At 40.7% G+C, this 18,925-nt stretch overlaps 1 protein-coding gene across 1 annotated transcript in view; it reads left to right on the forward strand.

The window, feature by feature from the left end:
* mettl14 (methyltransferase 14, N6-adenosine-methyltransferase non-catalytic subunit) overlaps positions 1-18,925 on the forward strand; it is a 59,211-nt gene that overhangs the window by 22,206 nt on the left and 18,080 nt on the right. Inside the window, exons 3-6 of the mRNA XM_078213816.1 lie at positions 624-711; positions 6,594-6,671; positions 15,519-15,606; positions 17,596-17,686. Of these exons, the coding sequence (XP_078069942.1) occupies positions 624-711; positions 6,594-6,671; positions 15,519-15,606; positions 17,596-17,686 (345 nt within the window). The remainder of the gene's footprint in view (positions 1-623; positions 712-6,593; positions 6,672-15,518; positions 15,607-17,595; positions 17,687-18,925) is intronic.

Here is an 18,925-nt window from a genome sequence, read left to right on the forward strand (position 1 = left end):
CTATTTTGGTGAGTACATTAAGAAAAATTTATTTCTCCAATGGATTGATGGAGACTGCAGCTTTAATATTGGGGAACTCGTCCTGTGTCAGAGTCATCCATTTAAAAACAAAACATGATCAATTTAAGATTGAACTTTTGATTAAACAAATTGCAAGTGCACTTTTGGATTGTGACAGCATTCTGAAAAATGTCGGCGTTTATAAATTTTAATTAAAATGGAGCATTGTTGAGAACCCTCTCTTTAATTGTACTTTATTTTGCATTAAAGGTTTTGATCCCATATTAAAGCTCCATTTGTCCCCAATTGTTTAAGCTCCATAATTTACTGTAGCAAAATTATTTTACTCTGCCAGCCTTGTTAACTTACAAAATGCAATACATATTTGACAGCATAGCTCACTTGTGTAAATAATTCATAGGGGAGGGATAAGAAAGATGATTCAGATGCAACATTTAGAGCCTTAGCAGACCTATTTGGGTTGCTTGTAGACTATTTATGTTGTACACTATTTCTATAGTACACTTTGCATGTGCATGTAAGTGAAATATTCTCACATCTGTGATCATTGTTTTTAACGGATGCCTTTTTAAACAAGAAAATGTTTTGTTTGATATTTCTAGGGCAACATATGACACATCTGCACCAACTGCCAAGCGTAAATTTCCTGAAGAAAGGGAAGCTAGTGAAGAAGAATTTGAAGAGTATAAAGTAATTATATCGCTGCAATGTCTTCTATTCTTTTTCATCCTTCAAATTAAAAGTGACACATGCTATCCAATTTCTTTTATCTGGCCCAATCCACATGATGGAAACATTTGAATAAAAGCTGTAAAATATTTCCAGCAAAACTTAATTTATAGTTTGGCTTATGAAACTCATCATAAAATGAGTATCTGATTAAAAACATCCACTGCAAACTTTAAATTTTGCCAGAACCGGGATAAGAGCCCAGTTCATTGTTTTTAGATTTGTATTCTTTTGAAATTGACAAAACGAGCCTAAATTTGTATTTACTGTTTGTTCCTGGTAACTTGGGTGGTCACAAACAAATGCAGTATCTATTGGCTATGCTCTGAAAAGGTGGCATATGCTGATGCAGTCAGTGTTGTAGAGACTTCAGGATTCTGACCCAGCGATGGTGAAGGAACAGTGGTATATCTGAGTCATAATGATATGTGACTTGGAGGGGAACCTACAGCTGATGCTGTTCCCATGTGTTTTCTGTCCTTGTTCTTCTAGGCAATAGAGGCGGTGGGTTTGCAAGGTGCTGTCAAAGGAGCATTAGTGAGTTTCTGCAGTGCACTGATGATACAGAGAGTGACTGTTTAAGGTGTTGGAGAGTGCTTTTTCCTGGATGATGCAAAGCTTCTTTAGTATTATTGGAGCTGCATTCTTCCAAGCAAAAGGAGAGTCTCCATTGTACTACTGACTCGTACCTTGCAGATGACGGACGGGCTTTGTGGAGTCGGAAGTGAGTTACTTGCCACAGAATTCCCAGCCTCTGACTTGCTCTTGTGACCAGAGAATTTACTTTTCATGATCAGTCTAGTAAAGTTCCTATCAATTTAAAGGTGATTCTTATCCCTGCGACTCCTGGCCATCATGTTGATTTTGGGTGTTTCAGCGATGATAGTGGTACTGAATGTCAGGCGTTAGGATTAGACTCTCTTGCTGGAGATGGTCAAGCCTAAATGTCCGTGACTTGGTGTATGCAGTCGCAGACTGCTTTGCTATTGGAGGAGTTGCAAATGGAACTGAGCCACAACCATAAATGAGCATCCCCAACTCTTGCAATGAGAGTGGGGAGGCCATTGATGAAGCAGATTATGATAGTCTGGGACAGTATTGTGAGGAACTCTTACAGCGATGTCCTGAGGATGAAATATGTGGTTTCTGACAACTGCCCTCGACTTGACATGTATGCCCAAGCCGTCAGGAGGTGCGTCAACACCAAATTCATCAGCCGCACTCACAAGACAGCCCCGAGCATCACCCAAGCACAACGTAACGCCATCCACGCTCTCGAGACCAACCGCAACATTGTCATCAAACCAGCAGACAAAGGAGGGGCCATCGTCATACTGAACAGAACGGATTACTGCAAAGAAGTGTACCGACAACTCAAGAACGAGGAACACTACAGACAGTTACCTGCAGATCCGACCAAAGAACACACCCGTCAACTCAACACTCTGATCAAGACCTTTGATCCGGACCTTCAGAACACCCTCCGTGCTCTCATCCCACGTAATCCCCGCGTTGGAGATCTCTACTGCCTCCCGAAGATACACAAGGCAAACACACCCGGCCGTCCCAACGTATCGGGCAATGGGACCCTGTGCGAGAACCTCTCCGGCTATGTCGAGGGCATCCTGAAACCCATTGTACAAAGAACCCCCAGCTTTTGTCGCGACACGACGGACTTCCTACAGAAACTCGGCACACATGGAGCAGTTGAACCAGGAGCGCTCCTTGTCACAATGGATGTCTCGGCACTCTACACCACCATCCCCCATGACGATAGCATTGCTGCAACGGCCTCAGTGCTCAGCGCCAACAACTGCCAGTTTCCAGATGCAATTTTACATCTCATCCGCTTCATCCTGGACCACAATATCTTCACCTTCAACAACCAGTTCTTCATCCAGACACACGGAACAGCCATGGGGACAAAGTTCGCACCTCAATATGCCAACATCTTCATGCACAGGTTCGAACAAGACTTCTTCACCGCACAGGACCTTCAACCGATGCTATACACTAGATACATTGATGACATTTTCTTCCTTTGGACTCATGGTGAACAATCACTGAAACAACTCTATGATGACATCAACAAGTTCCATCCCACCATCAGACTCACCATAGACTACTCTCCGGAATCGGTTGCATTCTTGGACACACGCATCTCCATTAAGGACGGTCACCTCAGCACCTCACTGTACCGCAAGCCCACGGATAACCTCACGATGCTCCACTTCTCCAGCTTCCACCCTAAACACGTTAAAGAAGCCATCCCCTACGGACAAGCCCTCCGTATACACAGGATCTGCTCGGATGAGGAGGATCGCAACAGACACCTCCAGACGCTGAAAGATGCCCTCATAAGAACAGGATATGGCGCTCGACTCATTGATCAACAGTTCCAACGCGCCACAGTGAAAAACCGCACCGACCTCCTCAGAAAACAAACACGGGACACAGTGGACAGAGTACCCTTCGTTGTCCAGTACTTCCCCGGAGCGGAGAAGCTACGGCATCTCCTCCGGAGCCTTCAACATGTCATTGATGAAGACGAACATCTCGCCAAGGCCATCCCCACACCCCCACTTCTTGCCTTCAAACAACCGCACAACCTCAAACAGACCATTGTCCGCAGCAAACTACCCAGCCTTCAGGAGAACAGTGACCATGACACCACACAACCCTGCCACAGCAACCTCTGCAAGACGTGCCGGATCATCGACACAGATGCCATCATCTCACGTGAGGACACCATCCACCAGGTACATGGTACGTACTCTTGCAATTCGGCCAACGTTGTCTACCTGATACGCTGCAAGAAAGGATGTCCCGAGGCATGGTACATTGGGGAAACTATGCAGACGCTGCGACAACGGATGAATGAACACCGCTCGACAATCACCAGGCAAGACTGTTCTCTTCCTGTTGGGGAGCACTTCAGCGGTCACGGGCATTCGGCCTCTGATATTCGGGTAAGCGTTCTCCAAGGTGGCCTTCGCGACACACGACAGCGCAGAATCGCTGAGCAGAAACTGATAGCCAAGTTCCGCACGCACGAGGACGGCCTCAACCGGGATCTTGGGTTCATGTCACACTATTTGTAACCCCCACAGTTGCCTAGAACTGCAGAGTTTCACTGGCTGTCTTGTCTGGAGACAATACACATCTTTTTAGCCTGTCTTGATGCTCTCTCCACTCACATTGTTTTGTTTCTTAAAGACTTGATTAGTTGCAAGTATTCGCATTCCAACCATTATTCATGTAAATTGAGTTTGTGTCTTTATATGCTCTGTTTGTGAACAGAATTCCCACTCACCTGAAGAAGGGGCTTAGAGCTCCGAAAGCTTGTGTGGCTTTTGCTACCAAATAAACCTGTTGGACTTTAACCTGGTGTTGTTAAACTTCTTACTGTGTTTACCCCAGTCCAACGCCGGCATCTCCACACGCTAAATTACTAGACAGTTTATCCAATATCCAGCACTGGGTGAGCAGGAATTTCTTCCAATTAATATTGGAAAGATTGAAGTCATTTTTTTTGGTCTGCATTCCAAACATCATTTCCTAGATACTGACTCCATCCTTCTCTCTGGCAACATTCTTGAGATTAAGCCAATTTGTTCACAGCCTTGGTTTCAAATTTGAGCCCAAGCTGAACTACTAATCTTGTATTCATGCCATCACTAAGACCGCCTGTTCCTACCCCCATAATATTGCTTAACATTGTCCCTGTTTCAGCTCATTTGTTGCTGAAACCCTCATACGTACCTTTTGTTACTTTTAGAATCCACTATTGCAATGCACCCTTGGCTGCTCTCCCACATTCTAACCTCTGGAAACTTAAAACTGCCACCTGTGTCTTAACTCACAGCAAATCCTGTTCACCAATCACTCTTTTGCTCACTGACTTATGTTGACGTCTGGTCAAACAATGTCTTGATTTTAAAGCTCTTATCCTTGTTTTCAAATTCTTCCATGACCTCACCCTTTTCTATCTTTGCAATCTCCTCCAGCCCCAAACCCCTTGGGTATATGCATTCCACTAATTCTGGCCTCTTGAGCATCTCACTTTAAATTGCTCCATTGGTGACTGTGCTTTCAGTTGCCTAGAATCTAAGCTATGGAGTTCCCTCTCTCTTTGCTTCTTTACCATGTTTTCTTCTTTCAAGCACTTTTGAAAACTTGCCTCTTTGACCAAGCTTTAGATCAGTTGACCTAATATCTTATTATGTAGTTCTGTCGTATTTTGTTTTATATTACTTCTATGAAATGCCATGGGACATTTTATTAAGCTAACTGTGATCCATAAATATAAGTTGTTGAAATTTTGAATGCTAGCTCTGCCCTTGACATCTTGCTTCAGAAAAGTCTGTTTTCCTATTCTTGCTTTATAACAAATGTCTCTTGTTCTTGCACCATCTGTGAACCTTTTCTATAGCTACTGCATAAATACAAAATCCTTCATATAATTGGACACCTAGCATGTTATTTCAACAAGAACCTAAATAATGGTTTTCATGGGTATAATATTTAAATTCAGTGTCCTTACTTATAAAACCAAACATTGCATGTTATTTTTACTTGAAGCTTTTTCAATTTATTCTAACCCTTTTTCAAGATCTGTTTTTGCTCTTGCCTTCTTAGCATTTCATTTCAAGATGCATTACCTCAATTCTCAGTTAAGTTTCTATTGATTGTAAATCTATTCAATCAATTGACCTATTTAAGTGGACAGTTATTTGTGTCAAATTTGTGGTATCCATACTGTATGGCAGTTGAAGAAATTGCATTCCTCTTGTAATGGGGTGAATAAAGGAATGTTCCTAAATTATCTACACTTAATGCATGAATCAACTCAAGAAGGCTTTGCTTCTGAATTAACTATTGAAATTTATTATTGAGTCAACCAGCCATTAAATATACTTATTTACTTGGAGAAAAATAGCAAATAACTAAATTTCAGATTTAAATATACTGAGTTTAAGAATGTTAAATCAGTCTATCTAATAAATGACCCACTTCCACATGCTGCTAATATTGAATCTGGGTGTAGCTAGTTATATTTGATTAGTAAATAATTAGTCAATAGGCACTGTTGGGTACGTGCTTTAACACTTCTTTCCATTTGTTGTTAAAGGACAAGATTACAAGTAGAGTGTATGAAAGCTTTTACTAATGAGCGTTTTACTTGTTTAGTGATTAGTGTTAGATGTTTGGAGCACACACACCTTCATTGTGCAAGTGTGTGTGTGAGGTGTTTTTTTTAACTGATATTTATACTTGTGGCCAAAACTATTGTATATTATTCACATCTATGGTTAGTCAGCAATGTTCTGTTGTAAAACATTGACCTAAATAAAATTGACCAGAATATTAAATTGGGCCTGCTTTAAGAAAAATCAAAATGCTTGTCAAATGTCAGGAAGCTCTCGAAGTCATGTGATAACAATTACATTTTATGCAATGTACTTAGCTGGAGGTACTTCCTGGGGTTGGTCTGTGGTTGTGGTTTTGCTGTTAAAATGTGTAGAGTTGCTCTGGAATACATGTGTCTCTGCCTCATCAGTGACGTGACGAGAAGGACATGGAGAGAAGAAGTGAAATGGCTTTTAGGGTAGGAATTTTGATATTTTAAAACACAACCTAAGGAATATTAATTTTTCGTTGTAAAGTCGAAGGGTGCATTATATCTTTACCAAATTATTCAATGCAGTCTATACAAATACAATATTCTAAAGACTACTAACTGTGCAGGAGTGAACCCAATCAATCCTCTAAGTGAAATATGTCTCTAGGATGTTGAATCTATTTTAATGTTCACAAATAAAAGTTATTTATTTTGTTGGCAGGATGAAGTGGTGGAAGAAGAAGAAACAGAAATGCAATATAATGAAGAAATCTATAAGGATTCCAGCACATTCTTAAAGGTAAATGCATCTTGGGTCTGTTTTTTTTCACTATTGGATATTGCTAAAGTAGAGTAAACTACAAGCTTACAAGTAGAGTGTAAGAGAGAGACAAAGATGTTTAGGGTCTAGGGTGCTGAAGGCACCATTGGCAGGTGAAGGATGTGGGGAGAGTGCACAGAAGGCCAGAATTGCAAGAATGCAGAGCTTTTGGGTTGTGATATTAATCTGGTGATCTGATTTCCCTGCAGGGTGCACTGAATGATGTTTCTTTCAATCAGAATGGTGAGAACTGCTTGGATTCAAAACTAAAAATTCTCATTGTCTGAAAGCTAATAACACACAAAAGTACATGTGTCTCCAGCCACGTCATTATTCAGGCATAAAAGTGATGCTTTTAATATACAAGAAATATTTTGCATTGACAGAATTCTGATCAGGCAATATTGGCACAAATTAGTAATAGAAATTTTCATGTAACTTGGAAGTATGAGCCAATACCAACAAGCTGAGAGCAACATGCCATCTGGAAGCTTGGTAAACAGTAGTTATAACAATCTATCTTGCTAATCAATGAGATTTCAGAGTTGAGAAAGAAATAGGGAATATCTGTGAAGAAGGATGAATTAGAGTTACAGAGAAAAAGAGAAGGAAAGAAAGATTGGATTGAAGGAGGAAAAATAAGAAAGGAAAAGTAAGACAAAAATATAAAATTTAAAATCTGTTACATTCAAAATCTCTAAGAACAATTCACTATTTGAAGAAATGAGACTCCACAGTTTAATTTGTTGAATATATGGGTTACAGAGGTTGATTGATGTTATAGTAATGATTCTCATATTGTTAAAGTAATTGTGCTGTTCATTGCCTGACTGACCACAATGTGACGAGTTTAATGGACAATTAACGTGCAAATTCAGCAAGTTCTTAAAAATAACTGGGAGACTAAGGACAAGATGTCATTTTACCTAGCTAACAATGCACACTTAGTTACAAAACTTAGTGCAATGTTTGCAATATTTGCCAGAGAGGTTATCGAATATTTGACCCATTATGAACCCCGTAGAGAATAATCTCCTTTTAAAAAGTGAAACTTACTTCCCAGTGAACACAAATAATCATTTAACAAGATTTTGCATTTTAAGACATTTACTGACCAAATTAAAATCTACATTTGCTAAACCTTACTTAATAGTCCATTCATACTCTAAACTACAGAAAAGATACTCTGCATTAACTTGTTCCAACCAGAAACCCCATGCTACAATTATACATTACACCACATTCTCAGCCAAGATGTAGTCTTGTACATAAAGTCTCAAGCTTTTCCCAGCTTCAACTGAATCTCCTGTTCCTGCCATACAAAGGCAAATTTGGCCTTTTTAAAATGAAGTCCTATCATTCAAATCATGGCATAATCAAATGGACCCTTTGACTCCTTGCCTTTAACTCTCCACAATTCTCTTCAAACAAGAATCCGTCTTCACCAGCACTCTTTCTACAGGATGACACAAAAGCAGTCCGTTTCCTCTGCTTGACACATTAGCAGTTGTCTTCTCCAAATCTTTGCATGACTGAGTCTGTGCACAACAAGACCAACTGCCTCCTCCTTTGTGTTTAGCGGTTAAAACTTGCACCTTACTATTGATGGATTCAGATTTGAGTTTCTGTCTCCATAACATTGAGGTCACATGGATTTGTCTCGGAAAGATTTAGTGTGATGTCACATCGCTCTCTCCAACCTGCTCCATTATATCTTGAATTAAGGAAGATCGTTCAGAACATAACCATTATATAAAGTCTTGCATTCATAAACAAACCACATGGTATTTATGCCCCTTGACATTCAATGGCATTCCCATCGCCGGATACTCTGCTATCAACTTCCTGGGGTTACTATTGAACAGAAACGAAGCTGGATTAGCCATAAAAATACTGTGGCTACAAGAGCAGGTCAGAAGCTAGGAATCCTGTGATGAGTAACTCACCTCCTGACCCCCAAAATCCTGCCCATCATCTATAAAGCACAAGTCAGGAGTGTGATGGAATAGTCTCCACTTGCCTGGGTGAGTGTAGTTTCAACAACACTCGAAACCCGACACCATCCAGGACGATGCAGTCCACTCCATTGGCACCACTTCCATAGACATGCACTCCCTCTACCACTGATGAACAATGGCAGCAGTGTGTATCATATACAAGATGCACTGCAGGAACATACCAAGGCTCCTTAGACAGCACTTTCTAAACCAGACTGTTACCATCTAGAAGGTCAAGGGCAACAGACACATGGGAACACCACCATTTGGAGGTACTCCTCCAAGCCACTCACCATCCTGACCTGGAAATATATCAATGTTCCTTCACTGTCGCTGGGTCAAAATCCTGGAACTCCTTTGGATGTATCGACACCACTAGTACTACAGCAATTGAAGAAGGCAGCTCATCGCCACGTTCTCGAGGGCAATTGGGAATGGGCATTAAATGCTGGCCTTGCCAGCAACTCCCACATCCCATAAATGAATTTTAACAATTATAGAATATCTCTTCATGCTCTGGGACATGGATTCAAATTCCACCATGGCGGCTGGCGAAATTTAAATTCAATTAATAAAATCTAGAATTTAAACTGCATGCCAACAGCATGTGGTTTAATCAATCCCCATTCCAGCTGGAATGGATTTGGGACCTGCCGCCTTGTCCTATCCATGGTAGAGGTTATGATGCTGTGAGTTGAACCTGTCTTCAGGCAGAGAACTGAAAAATACTAAATGCTGCCTCTTTTAATCTGATTCTATCCTTAATCTCTTTTGTTTTAGCCACGGATGATTCTCCTTTTCTGTGGAGGTTTTATTTCTGTGGGATGTGGATTTGTTGAAAATATGAAGTCATGGCATTTCTTTAAAAGTTGTAGCATATTCTGTAACAATAATTGAAAACATGAGAATGTACAAGATCGCATAATGGACCTTAAGATTCTATAACCAAAAGAGAAAACGCTGGAAAATCTCAGCAGGTCTGGTAGCATCTGTAAGCAGAGAAAAGAGCTGATGTTTCGAGTCCAGATGACCCTTTGTCAAAGCATTGTTAAGATTCTATAGTTAGGCCAAGTTGTTTTTTGCCTTGGAGCACACAAACAAAACAGGTAGATCTCCACCTGATATTGTGATGTTATTACTATCCTACCAGTGCAAACATTGACATTAATTAAATGAATCAATCCTGGCCAGATCCCAGTGTCCATTGATAACAATGGAATGTGGTAGGGAGTATTAATTCTCCCTACCACGGGAAGGTTAAATGCAAATGTATTTTACAAATATAAACGTAAGCCACCCAGTGATACTCGAGTGTTTCCTGAACCTGAGGAAGTCGCCAGCTGTTTTCAATTACTGCAGTTCAATGACTGACTGTGATGGCAAGCAGCTCCTTACCTATACCAAGGGCTATAAGTTTATCATGTTCACACCAGTGGTTTTATTTCTGTGAAGTTTCGGATGTTCATCTCTAAAACTGCATAATCATTTCATCCAGGGCCTCAATAAATGGAGGAGCTAATTTCAAGCAAATTCGTGATCGTTAAATTTGAATTTCCTATTGATAGTGTTTGTATTGTTGTCCACTCGTGATTTGGTTGTCAAAGCATTTAGCATTAATACACTTGGTGGACATGTCAACAGAACAATATTTTCAGGCTTTCAACATTTTTCCCTGCATGGCTACTCAGTAGAATTATTTGAAAAAATGTGATGTTGACAGCTGTGCTTATCAGAGCCTTGAAGCTTCAGAAATCCTTTAGAAACTCTTTGTATGAAGGATAATACATGTTGTTTCAGGGTCACCTGGACGATGTGTGAAATTGTTAGAAGTACTGCTTGGGTGTTTTTCTTCCATAACGATGATGAATAATATTAGTATGTCAAGATTTTCATGAATGTGGAAAAACCACAAAGCTAACTTTCATCCGGTATTCTATAAGCCTGAAAAGTGACAGATGATTTACTAACTGCAGCAGGTAAGGAATCAGAATTAACAGTAGTTAACTCCATTGTTAACTGGAAGTATTTCAGCTGAAAGTGTATTCGGTTTTACAATGCAATTGGGCTGAATTTGACCAACATACATTTCATTAAAAAACAAAACTTCAAGATAGATCCATTCATAGCTTACTAAGGAGGTCAGTGATCGTTTTGGAATGTTGCAAAGGATAATAGTAGTAGGTCTGCAAATTAGGAATGCTTTAGAAATCAGCAAAGAGCCTCCAAAAAGTTGATTAAAAAAGGAAAATATAGAATGTGGGAGTCAAACTTGCCAGGAATATAATAATGGACTGGAGGGACGTTTACAAGCATGAAAAGAACAACTAAAGTAAATGTTGGTTTCTTAAAGACAGGATAAATTATCATGGGGAATGAAGAAATGGCAGAGACATCAAACAAATATGTCCGATCAGGAATAAAGGGTAACATCAAGGCTAATAAGAAAGGAAATTCAGGTAATTAATATCAACCGAAACAAATACTGAAGAAACTTGAGGCTTAAGATTGGAAAAATCCCCAGGACCTGATGGTCTACATCATAAGATCCCAAAAGAAAGGATTGGAAGTTAGCAAATGTAATTATGCTATTCAAGAAAGAAGAGAAAGAGAAACGGGGAACTATAGACTGGTTATTCTGTCGTGAGTGTTGGAATCTTGTTAAGGAAGACTTAGCAACACACTTAGAAATTCATAATGATCTGACCGACTTAACGTTTTTATCAAAGGGAAATCATGGTTGATAAATTTATTAGTATTTCTGAGGATGTAACTTATTATAGATAAAAGGAAGTTGGTTGATGACCTACTGTGCTTTGATGTCCAAAAGACATTTAATAAGCTGCCACACAAGTTAATATATTAGCATGGATAAAGAATTAGTTAATGGGCAGGAAGTAGAGAGGAGGGATAATTGCACATCTTCACATGGTAGGCTGTAACTTGTGGAGTGTCTCAAAGATCATTGCGAGAGCCTCACTATTTATATTAATTACTTAGACAAAGAGACATTGGGCCCGATTTTACCATTTTCATTCTAAGTGCTGAACCTGGGCATAATGCAGATCCGACTTGGAAATCTGCTTTCAGGTGCCCCCATACGCACTGAGCCTGAAAAAAACATCTCCAGTCCCATTCGCGCTGTGGGCGGGGCTTAGCATGGCCAAAACGATCGGAGCTCTGAACTGCACATGCGCAGTTGGAAAAAAATTTGAGAAAGTGTGCCCGTGTCAGATCGCTCGCAGGCTGCAGGAAGCAGAGAAAGCGGCCCGGGAGTGAAAAGCGGGAGCGATGGCCCCCACAGAGATTACTGTCCCCCTTATCCACCCACCCCCCCTGCTACCCACACACATCACTGTCCCCCTTATCCACCCCCCCCAATACCCACACACATTGCTGTCCCCCTTATCCACCGCCCCCACTACCCCCACACACACCGCTGTCCCCCTTATCCAAACCCCCAATACCCAGACCGATCGCCACCTCTGCCCCCCCCCTCCCCACCGATTGCCCGCAGTGTGGCGCGCCCCCCCCCCCCCCCCCCCCCACATCCAGAGGAACATCTGACCCGCCTCCTCCTCCCTCCCCACCGCTGATCTGAGTCAGAGAGCCGTTGGAAGCTCTGAATGTGCTCTTCAGCAGCTGGAGCACCAGATTCAGACTTTTATTAAGCGGGTCCATTACAGCGCGATTCTGGATTGGCAAACACGGTGGTAAAGGGGGAAATGCTAATAGAATTGGGTGGGCAGTTCATTAATTCAATTTAAATGCATGCAAATGCATTTAAATCGTCGTTGCGCCCATTTTGGGCACGAATCGAATCGCCGCCATTCCCGGGTTTCGGTAAAGTGGCCATTGCGTGGATGCGGCTGCGGATTGCGTTAATGGCCTCACACCCAACTTTACCACGTTCAGGCACGACACAATGGTAAAATCGGGCCCATTGAGTAGTATCTAACTTTGTTTATAATACAAAGCTAGGTGAGAATGCATGCTAAAGTGGACACATTTAAACAGCAGAGGTATAGACAGGTTAAGTGAGTGGGCAACAAGGTGACAGATGGAGTATAGTGAAAGGAAAGTACGAATTATTAATTTTGGTCAGAAAAATAAAAACCAAACATTTTTAAAAGGTCTGGTGAGGTTGATGTTCAGAGGGACTTGCACAAGGAACACAAAGTTAGTAAGCAGATACAACAAGCAATTAAAACCTGTGAACCAGGAGCAGGCGATTCAGCCTCTTGAACCTGCTTCGCCATTCAGTTCAATCATAGTTGATCTCAGCTCCACCTTCCTACCTGCATCCCATAACCCTTCATCCCACTACTAATTAAAAACCTATACTCAAATTTTTTTGGTGTTCCAGCATCCACTGCACTCTGAGAAAGATAAATCCTCAGATTCATTACCCTTTGATTGAAGCAATTCCTCCTCATTTCTGTTTTAAATCTGCCACCCCACCCCCTTAGCCTAAAACTATGGTCTCATTCTAGAATGTCCAACAAGGGGCAACATCACTCTACCCCTTTAGCATCTTCCATATCTCAATTAGATCTGCTCTCTTTCTTCTAAACTCCAGTGAGTATAAGCCTACACTGCTCAATCTCTCTTCATAAGACATGACCTTCATCCCTGGAATCAATGTCGTGAACCTTCTCCGAACTGCTAATGCATTTACGTACTTCCTCAAGTAAGGGGACCAAAACTGTTGCAGTACTTAAAATGCAATCACACCAATGTCCTATACAGTTGCAATAGCACTTCCCTACTTTTATACTCTACTCCATTAGCAATGAATGCTAAAAGTCCATTTGCCTTTCTTATTACCTCCTGCACCTGCCTATTAACTTTGTGTGATTCATGCATCAGGGCACCCAGGTCTCTCTGCAGTGCAGCATTTTGAAGTTTCTCTCCCTTCAGATAATTTGCCTTTTTATTCCTCCAACAAAATGGATAACTTCACATATTAAATTCCACCTGACAAATTTTGGCCCACTCGCCCAACCTATCCATCTCCATTTGTAATTGTCTTATTTTCTCATTACAACCTGCTTTACTGCCTAATTTAGTGTCATCTGCAAACTTGGCTATAGTACATTCTATCCCTGTCTTTAAGTCATCGATGGGTTGGGGAGGGGGAGGAGCATGGCAGCGGCAGGTATTGGGGTGGGAGGTGGCGTGGCATGTCAGTTGGTCGGAGAGGTGTAACAGGTGTTGATCAGTCGGGGAGGGCGCGACGCGCGGGGGGGGGGGGGGGGGGGGGGCGGCGTGATGCCGTTGGTCGGCGGAGGGGCGCGATGCATATCATGGTCGGGGAGGGTGCAACGTGCGTCATGGTCGGGGGGTGGCGCGGGTCAGTCGGGGGGGGGGGGGGGGGCATAACGTGCATCACCAGGCAACATCCTGGTGAACCTTCTCTGCAGCCCCTCCAGTGCAATCACATCCTTCCAATAATGTGGCGACCAGAACTGCTCACAGTACTCCAGCTGTGGCCTCACCAAAGTTCCATACAACTCCAACATGACTTCCCTGCTTTTGTAATCTATGCCTTGATGATGAAAGCAAGTGTTCCATATGCCTTTTTCTCCAGCCCATTAACATGCTCTTCCGCCTTCAGAGATCTATGGACAAACGCACCAATGTCTCTTTGTTGCACAGAGCTTCCTAGTGTTATGCTGTTTATTGAACATTTCCTTGTCTCAGATTGCTCCTTCCAAAGTGTATTACCTCTCACTTCTCAGTGTTGAATTCCACTTATCTGCCCATTTGACTAAGACACTCGACCTCACTGTTAACCACCTGGCCAATCTTGGTGTCATCATCAAACTTACTAATCCTACCCCCCACATAGTCATTCATGTCATTTATATAAATGACAAATAATTCAGGGCCCAGCACAGATCCGTGTGATATGCCACCGGACACTGGCATCCAGTCACTAAAACAGCCTTCTGTCATCGCCTTCTGCCTCCTGTAACTGAGCCAATTTTGAATCCCCTTTATCAAATTACCCTGTATCCCATGTGCATTTGCCTTATTTGCAATCTCCCATATGGGACCTTATCAAAGGCTTTGCTGAAATCCATATAAACTACATCAACTGCACTAACCTAATCACACCTGGTCACAACCTCAAAAAATTCAATCAAATTTGTGAGGCATGACTTCCCCCTGATGAAGCCATGCTGACTATCCTTGATTATGCTTTGCCTCTCCTCGTTGAGATAAATGCTTTCCTTCGGAATTTTCTCCAATTTTGTTTATCTATTTGGCAGACCGGCAGTTTGATTTGTATAATTTTTACATATGGTAAATCTGTAAGTCTTTATATTATGTAATTCTTACAAGATGCTTCATGACGTTAGGCTAATTGCTGGTATTTTGTAAGAAGCACTTTGAGGAAATGTTAAAGATACGAGTATTTGCTTGAAAATGCATCATTCAGAAGATCAGTAATTCGCACCCACACTATCTCTGATTGCGTATTTTAATTAAATAGAACTAGACAGACCACTGTGTAGACTCTCAGTACTGAATGCAATCTACAGTATTTTTATGCTGAATTATGAAACCAAAGGTTAACTCGTATATTATGGACTTGAGAATAAAATGTTGAAATTTGACCTGAACACCCTTTTCATATCTTCATACAATCGTTCTGTAAAAGTAATATTTCCAAATTTAGCCTTGATCTCTTAAACCCTTAACGTTACTGAAATTTATTTGTTTTGCTGTAAGACTTGTTCAGGTAGCCCAAAAAAAATCCTTGCGCTTTTATTCTTATCCTGCATTATCTTTTTTGTGTAACTGAATCTGTTCATTTTTCTACCAGGGTACACAAAGCCTCAACCCACATAATGACTACTGCCAACATTTTGTGGACACAGGGCATCGGCCCCAAAACTTTATTCGTGATGTTGGTAAGTTAAAGCAATAACCAGAGTGTTTGCATGGTTGCAAATGAAAATAACAAGCCAGATTTTGTGCTGAGTCAGGAAGATTCTGCAGACCTTTAATAATTGTGGGTAGGACCTGGATGTGGAAATCCACATTTTCAACAGATCCTGTTTTTGCCAGGGATGGGACTCTGAGGAGCAAACACCAAACTTAGCAGAGCCTTTTAAACTCTATGCTGAGTTCAAATAGACCCCATGTGATTTGGCAGTCACGTATTTATGCATTGGATGTAAAAACTTTTGAAGGTCAGATAACATTTAAGTGTCATGAACTGAAACTTTTTAAATTCCCTGCTCTTCTAAACATTAAAAAAGGCTGAGTCTGTCAATGAGAGTTTAAGAAAAACCTTGGCAGGACTGCTTTGATTGACAGGCCATGCGGTGTAGGTTAGAAAGAAACATCATCATCTGACTATGCAGTTCAAATAGAGTTCTTTGACATTTCCCCAAAGGATATTATGTAATTATGATTGTTTAGTTGAATTTCAAAACTACTATTGTTTCAGCAGGGGGTTCGGAGTTCACCGTTTGACAGTTTAAAGAGGCAAATAATGGATTCGCTGACTTTGATGTGGTGTCTGAATAGAAGTTTTTTTCACGAGAGATTAATCACTCGATCTAAAAGTTTTACATGGGTTTCATGAATGGGAATTATTTTCCATTATTGGAGGTATAGGACTGGGTTCTGCATTTAATTGTTAGACGCCAGAGGGCCAAACAACATCTAAAACAAGTGAGACCAGGTCCCAAGTAACTGAGTTGGGCCTTGTAACCAGCCTGCTTCATTTCTCATCCAACCCCATGACCATCTAGGATCTGCTTCCTGGGTCAGTGCGCTTGACTCAATCCTACCTCTGTCTCCCCAGGGCACTAGTTGTCTAATGGGGCCCTTTAAACCAAGGTAGATCTGCTATGTCGAGCTATCCACCTGGGCAGTGAAAATCCAGCACTGCGTGTTCTTGTGAATAAAGTTGGTCATGGAGAATTTAGATATTCTGAGTATGAATTGTGCCACCATACTGCTAGGAAAGAATATCCTTAGAGTCTGCGTTGTATTCGATGAAATATTTGAGTGATTCTAAACTGTGGTCCATCTGGATTATGCAGATATTGCTTTTTGTAAAACTTACAATAATGTTTTTGTAAAATGTTAAAAGTTGTTACTTAGAAATTGTTTAGTCTGCAGCTCAAAGTTCTGATTTGCAATAAAACGAGAATTTGGCGATGTGTGTCTCAAAATGCACAAACTTTGAATGTTTTGGAGACCTACATAACTGCAAACAAGTTGTAATCAGAAAATATAATTCTGAAAAAATCTTAAATTAAATCTTTGCAGCAGTTTAAGAAGACATATAGTTTGGGATTCACAACTGTGATTAAGTAGATTTTCCAACTAAAGTCTGCAATTTTTGAAAACGGTATTTACCTCATAAGTTTGGATTTGCGTAAGTTGATGCTGTGGCGCAGGTACCAGGATGAGACAAAATTATAGAAAGGATGATTCAACAATTTAGTGTTCTAAGCAGATAGCACTAGTGGGGAGTTCAGCATAAATGCTCAGCTGTGATCTTCCCTTCCAACTATATGGACTGAACATCCTGAGCTGAACACTCCAATTTCCGAAAATTTAATCTCTGTGAAATGCAGGACTCTTTGAGTGTTGGATAATGGGATAACACCAACTGGAAAACACACATTTGATGCATGTTCCTGTTAGGAACAGAGATTAGCCAAGAAGCCCATCAGCATTTAGTTGTTGCCGACTCAACTGGAAATACATATTTCAAACAACCTTTCAATGTTTTATGAAATTAATTTTATATTAATTATATTTGAGGTGTGCATTTTTCTAGATTTTTAGAACATCAACAATCTCAATTGATTGGCACAAATTCTAGTCCGATCTGAATCTACTTTCAAAATTAAAGTTTGATTTATTTTTTTTAAAAACAGGTCTGGCTGACAGATTTGAAGAATATCCTAAACTCCGTGAACTGATCAGACTGAAGGACGATCTAATTTCCCAAACTAACACTCCCCCCATGTGAGTGCTTCCGTGTATTCTTGTAAGACTGGTTTCATGTAAAATACAGATGCAGAAAAATACATTTATTAAATATGAAGTAGTATGTGAAGTGTTACCAATTTAGACTTAAATACAAATGTTATTGTGAAGAAATGTTGCATCTAAGCTGCAGAGCTACACAGCAACCTGGAAGTCCTGATGCACTCTTCAGTTACCACATATGCAGTTGCGCAGCACAATTTAAGTGGTCCATGCTCTTAAAAGAAATCACTCATTCAAAAAGAAAACTTACTGGGACTATTGTTGTGGAGTAGATTTTTGAAATGGAAGTTTTTTTACTTGATCTCTTTTTTTTGTGTCCTCTAGGTTTAAATGCTATTTGATGGGAAATCCCTATGATTTTGTTTTTGCAACTCGAGCATAAAAGCAAGTTGAAATATTTTGGGGGAGTGGGCATAGTTTGTATATGAAGAATTTTCTTCAGACTACTGTTTTTTGACTATATTTGTTACTTCAGTTTATGTTATGGGTTATTCAACGAAGTTACATTTATAAGCCTCTTTTGATATTTCCAGGATGTCTCAAAGTGTAAACAATTAAATGGGTTCTCTTGTTCTGTAGACATTTATGGCAATCTAGTTGTATACAGCAAGATCCCATGAGCAACAATAAGATCAGTTAATCTGTTTTTGGTTGAAAGCTAAATGTTGCCTGGAACTCTGAGATCACCCTTGCTCCTTCTGAGAAAGTACAGTAGGATTTTTACATCCACCTGAGCAGGCAGACAGAGCCTTGGTTTTACAGGTCACCTGAAAGATGACAATTTGATACTGCAACACTTTCTTAGCACTATCATATCAAATAGATTGTGTGTTAAATCAGAGATTGGGGCTTTAATGCACTATCTTTTGATTGGGGGCACAGTGCAAAAACTAAGTTAAAGCTGATGCTTACATGGGCAGATAAATGTGTGATATATAATCTATAAATGTCCTGGATTTTGCGATAGGTATGACAGTAAACCTGTCAGCATTCACATTGGTCCTTTGAAAATGACAGCAACGTCTGATGTCAACGCAAGCACGGTTAAATGTGCCAATCCAGACGTTGGTGTCAGTGATTCTGTTTCTTTAGAGGTGTGCATTACCACACGCCCTGCATTACCGCACGCCCCACATTGCCCCTAACCCACCCCCCGTCCAAAGAATGCAATCAATGAGAAATCATTGAGCTAAGGGTGTTATTAGTCTTGCTATG

This window comes from Mustelus asterias, chromosome 1, assembly GCF_964213995.1.
Source record: "Mustelus asterias chromosome 1, sMusAst1.hap1.1, whole genome shotgun sequence".
NCBI lineage: Eukaryota > Metazoa > Chordata > Chondrichthyes > Carcharhiniformes > Triakidae > Mustelus > Mustelus asterias.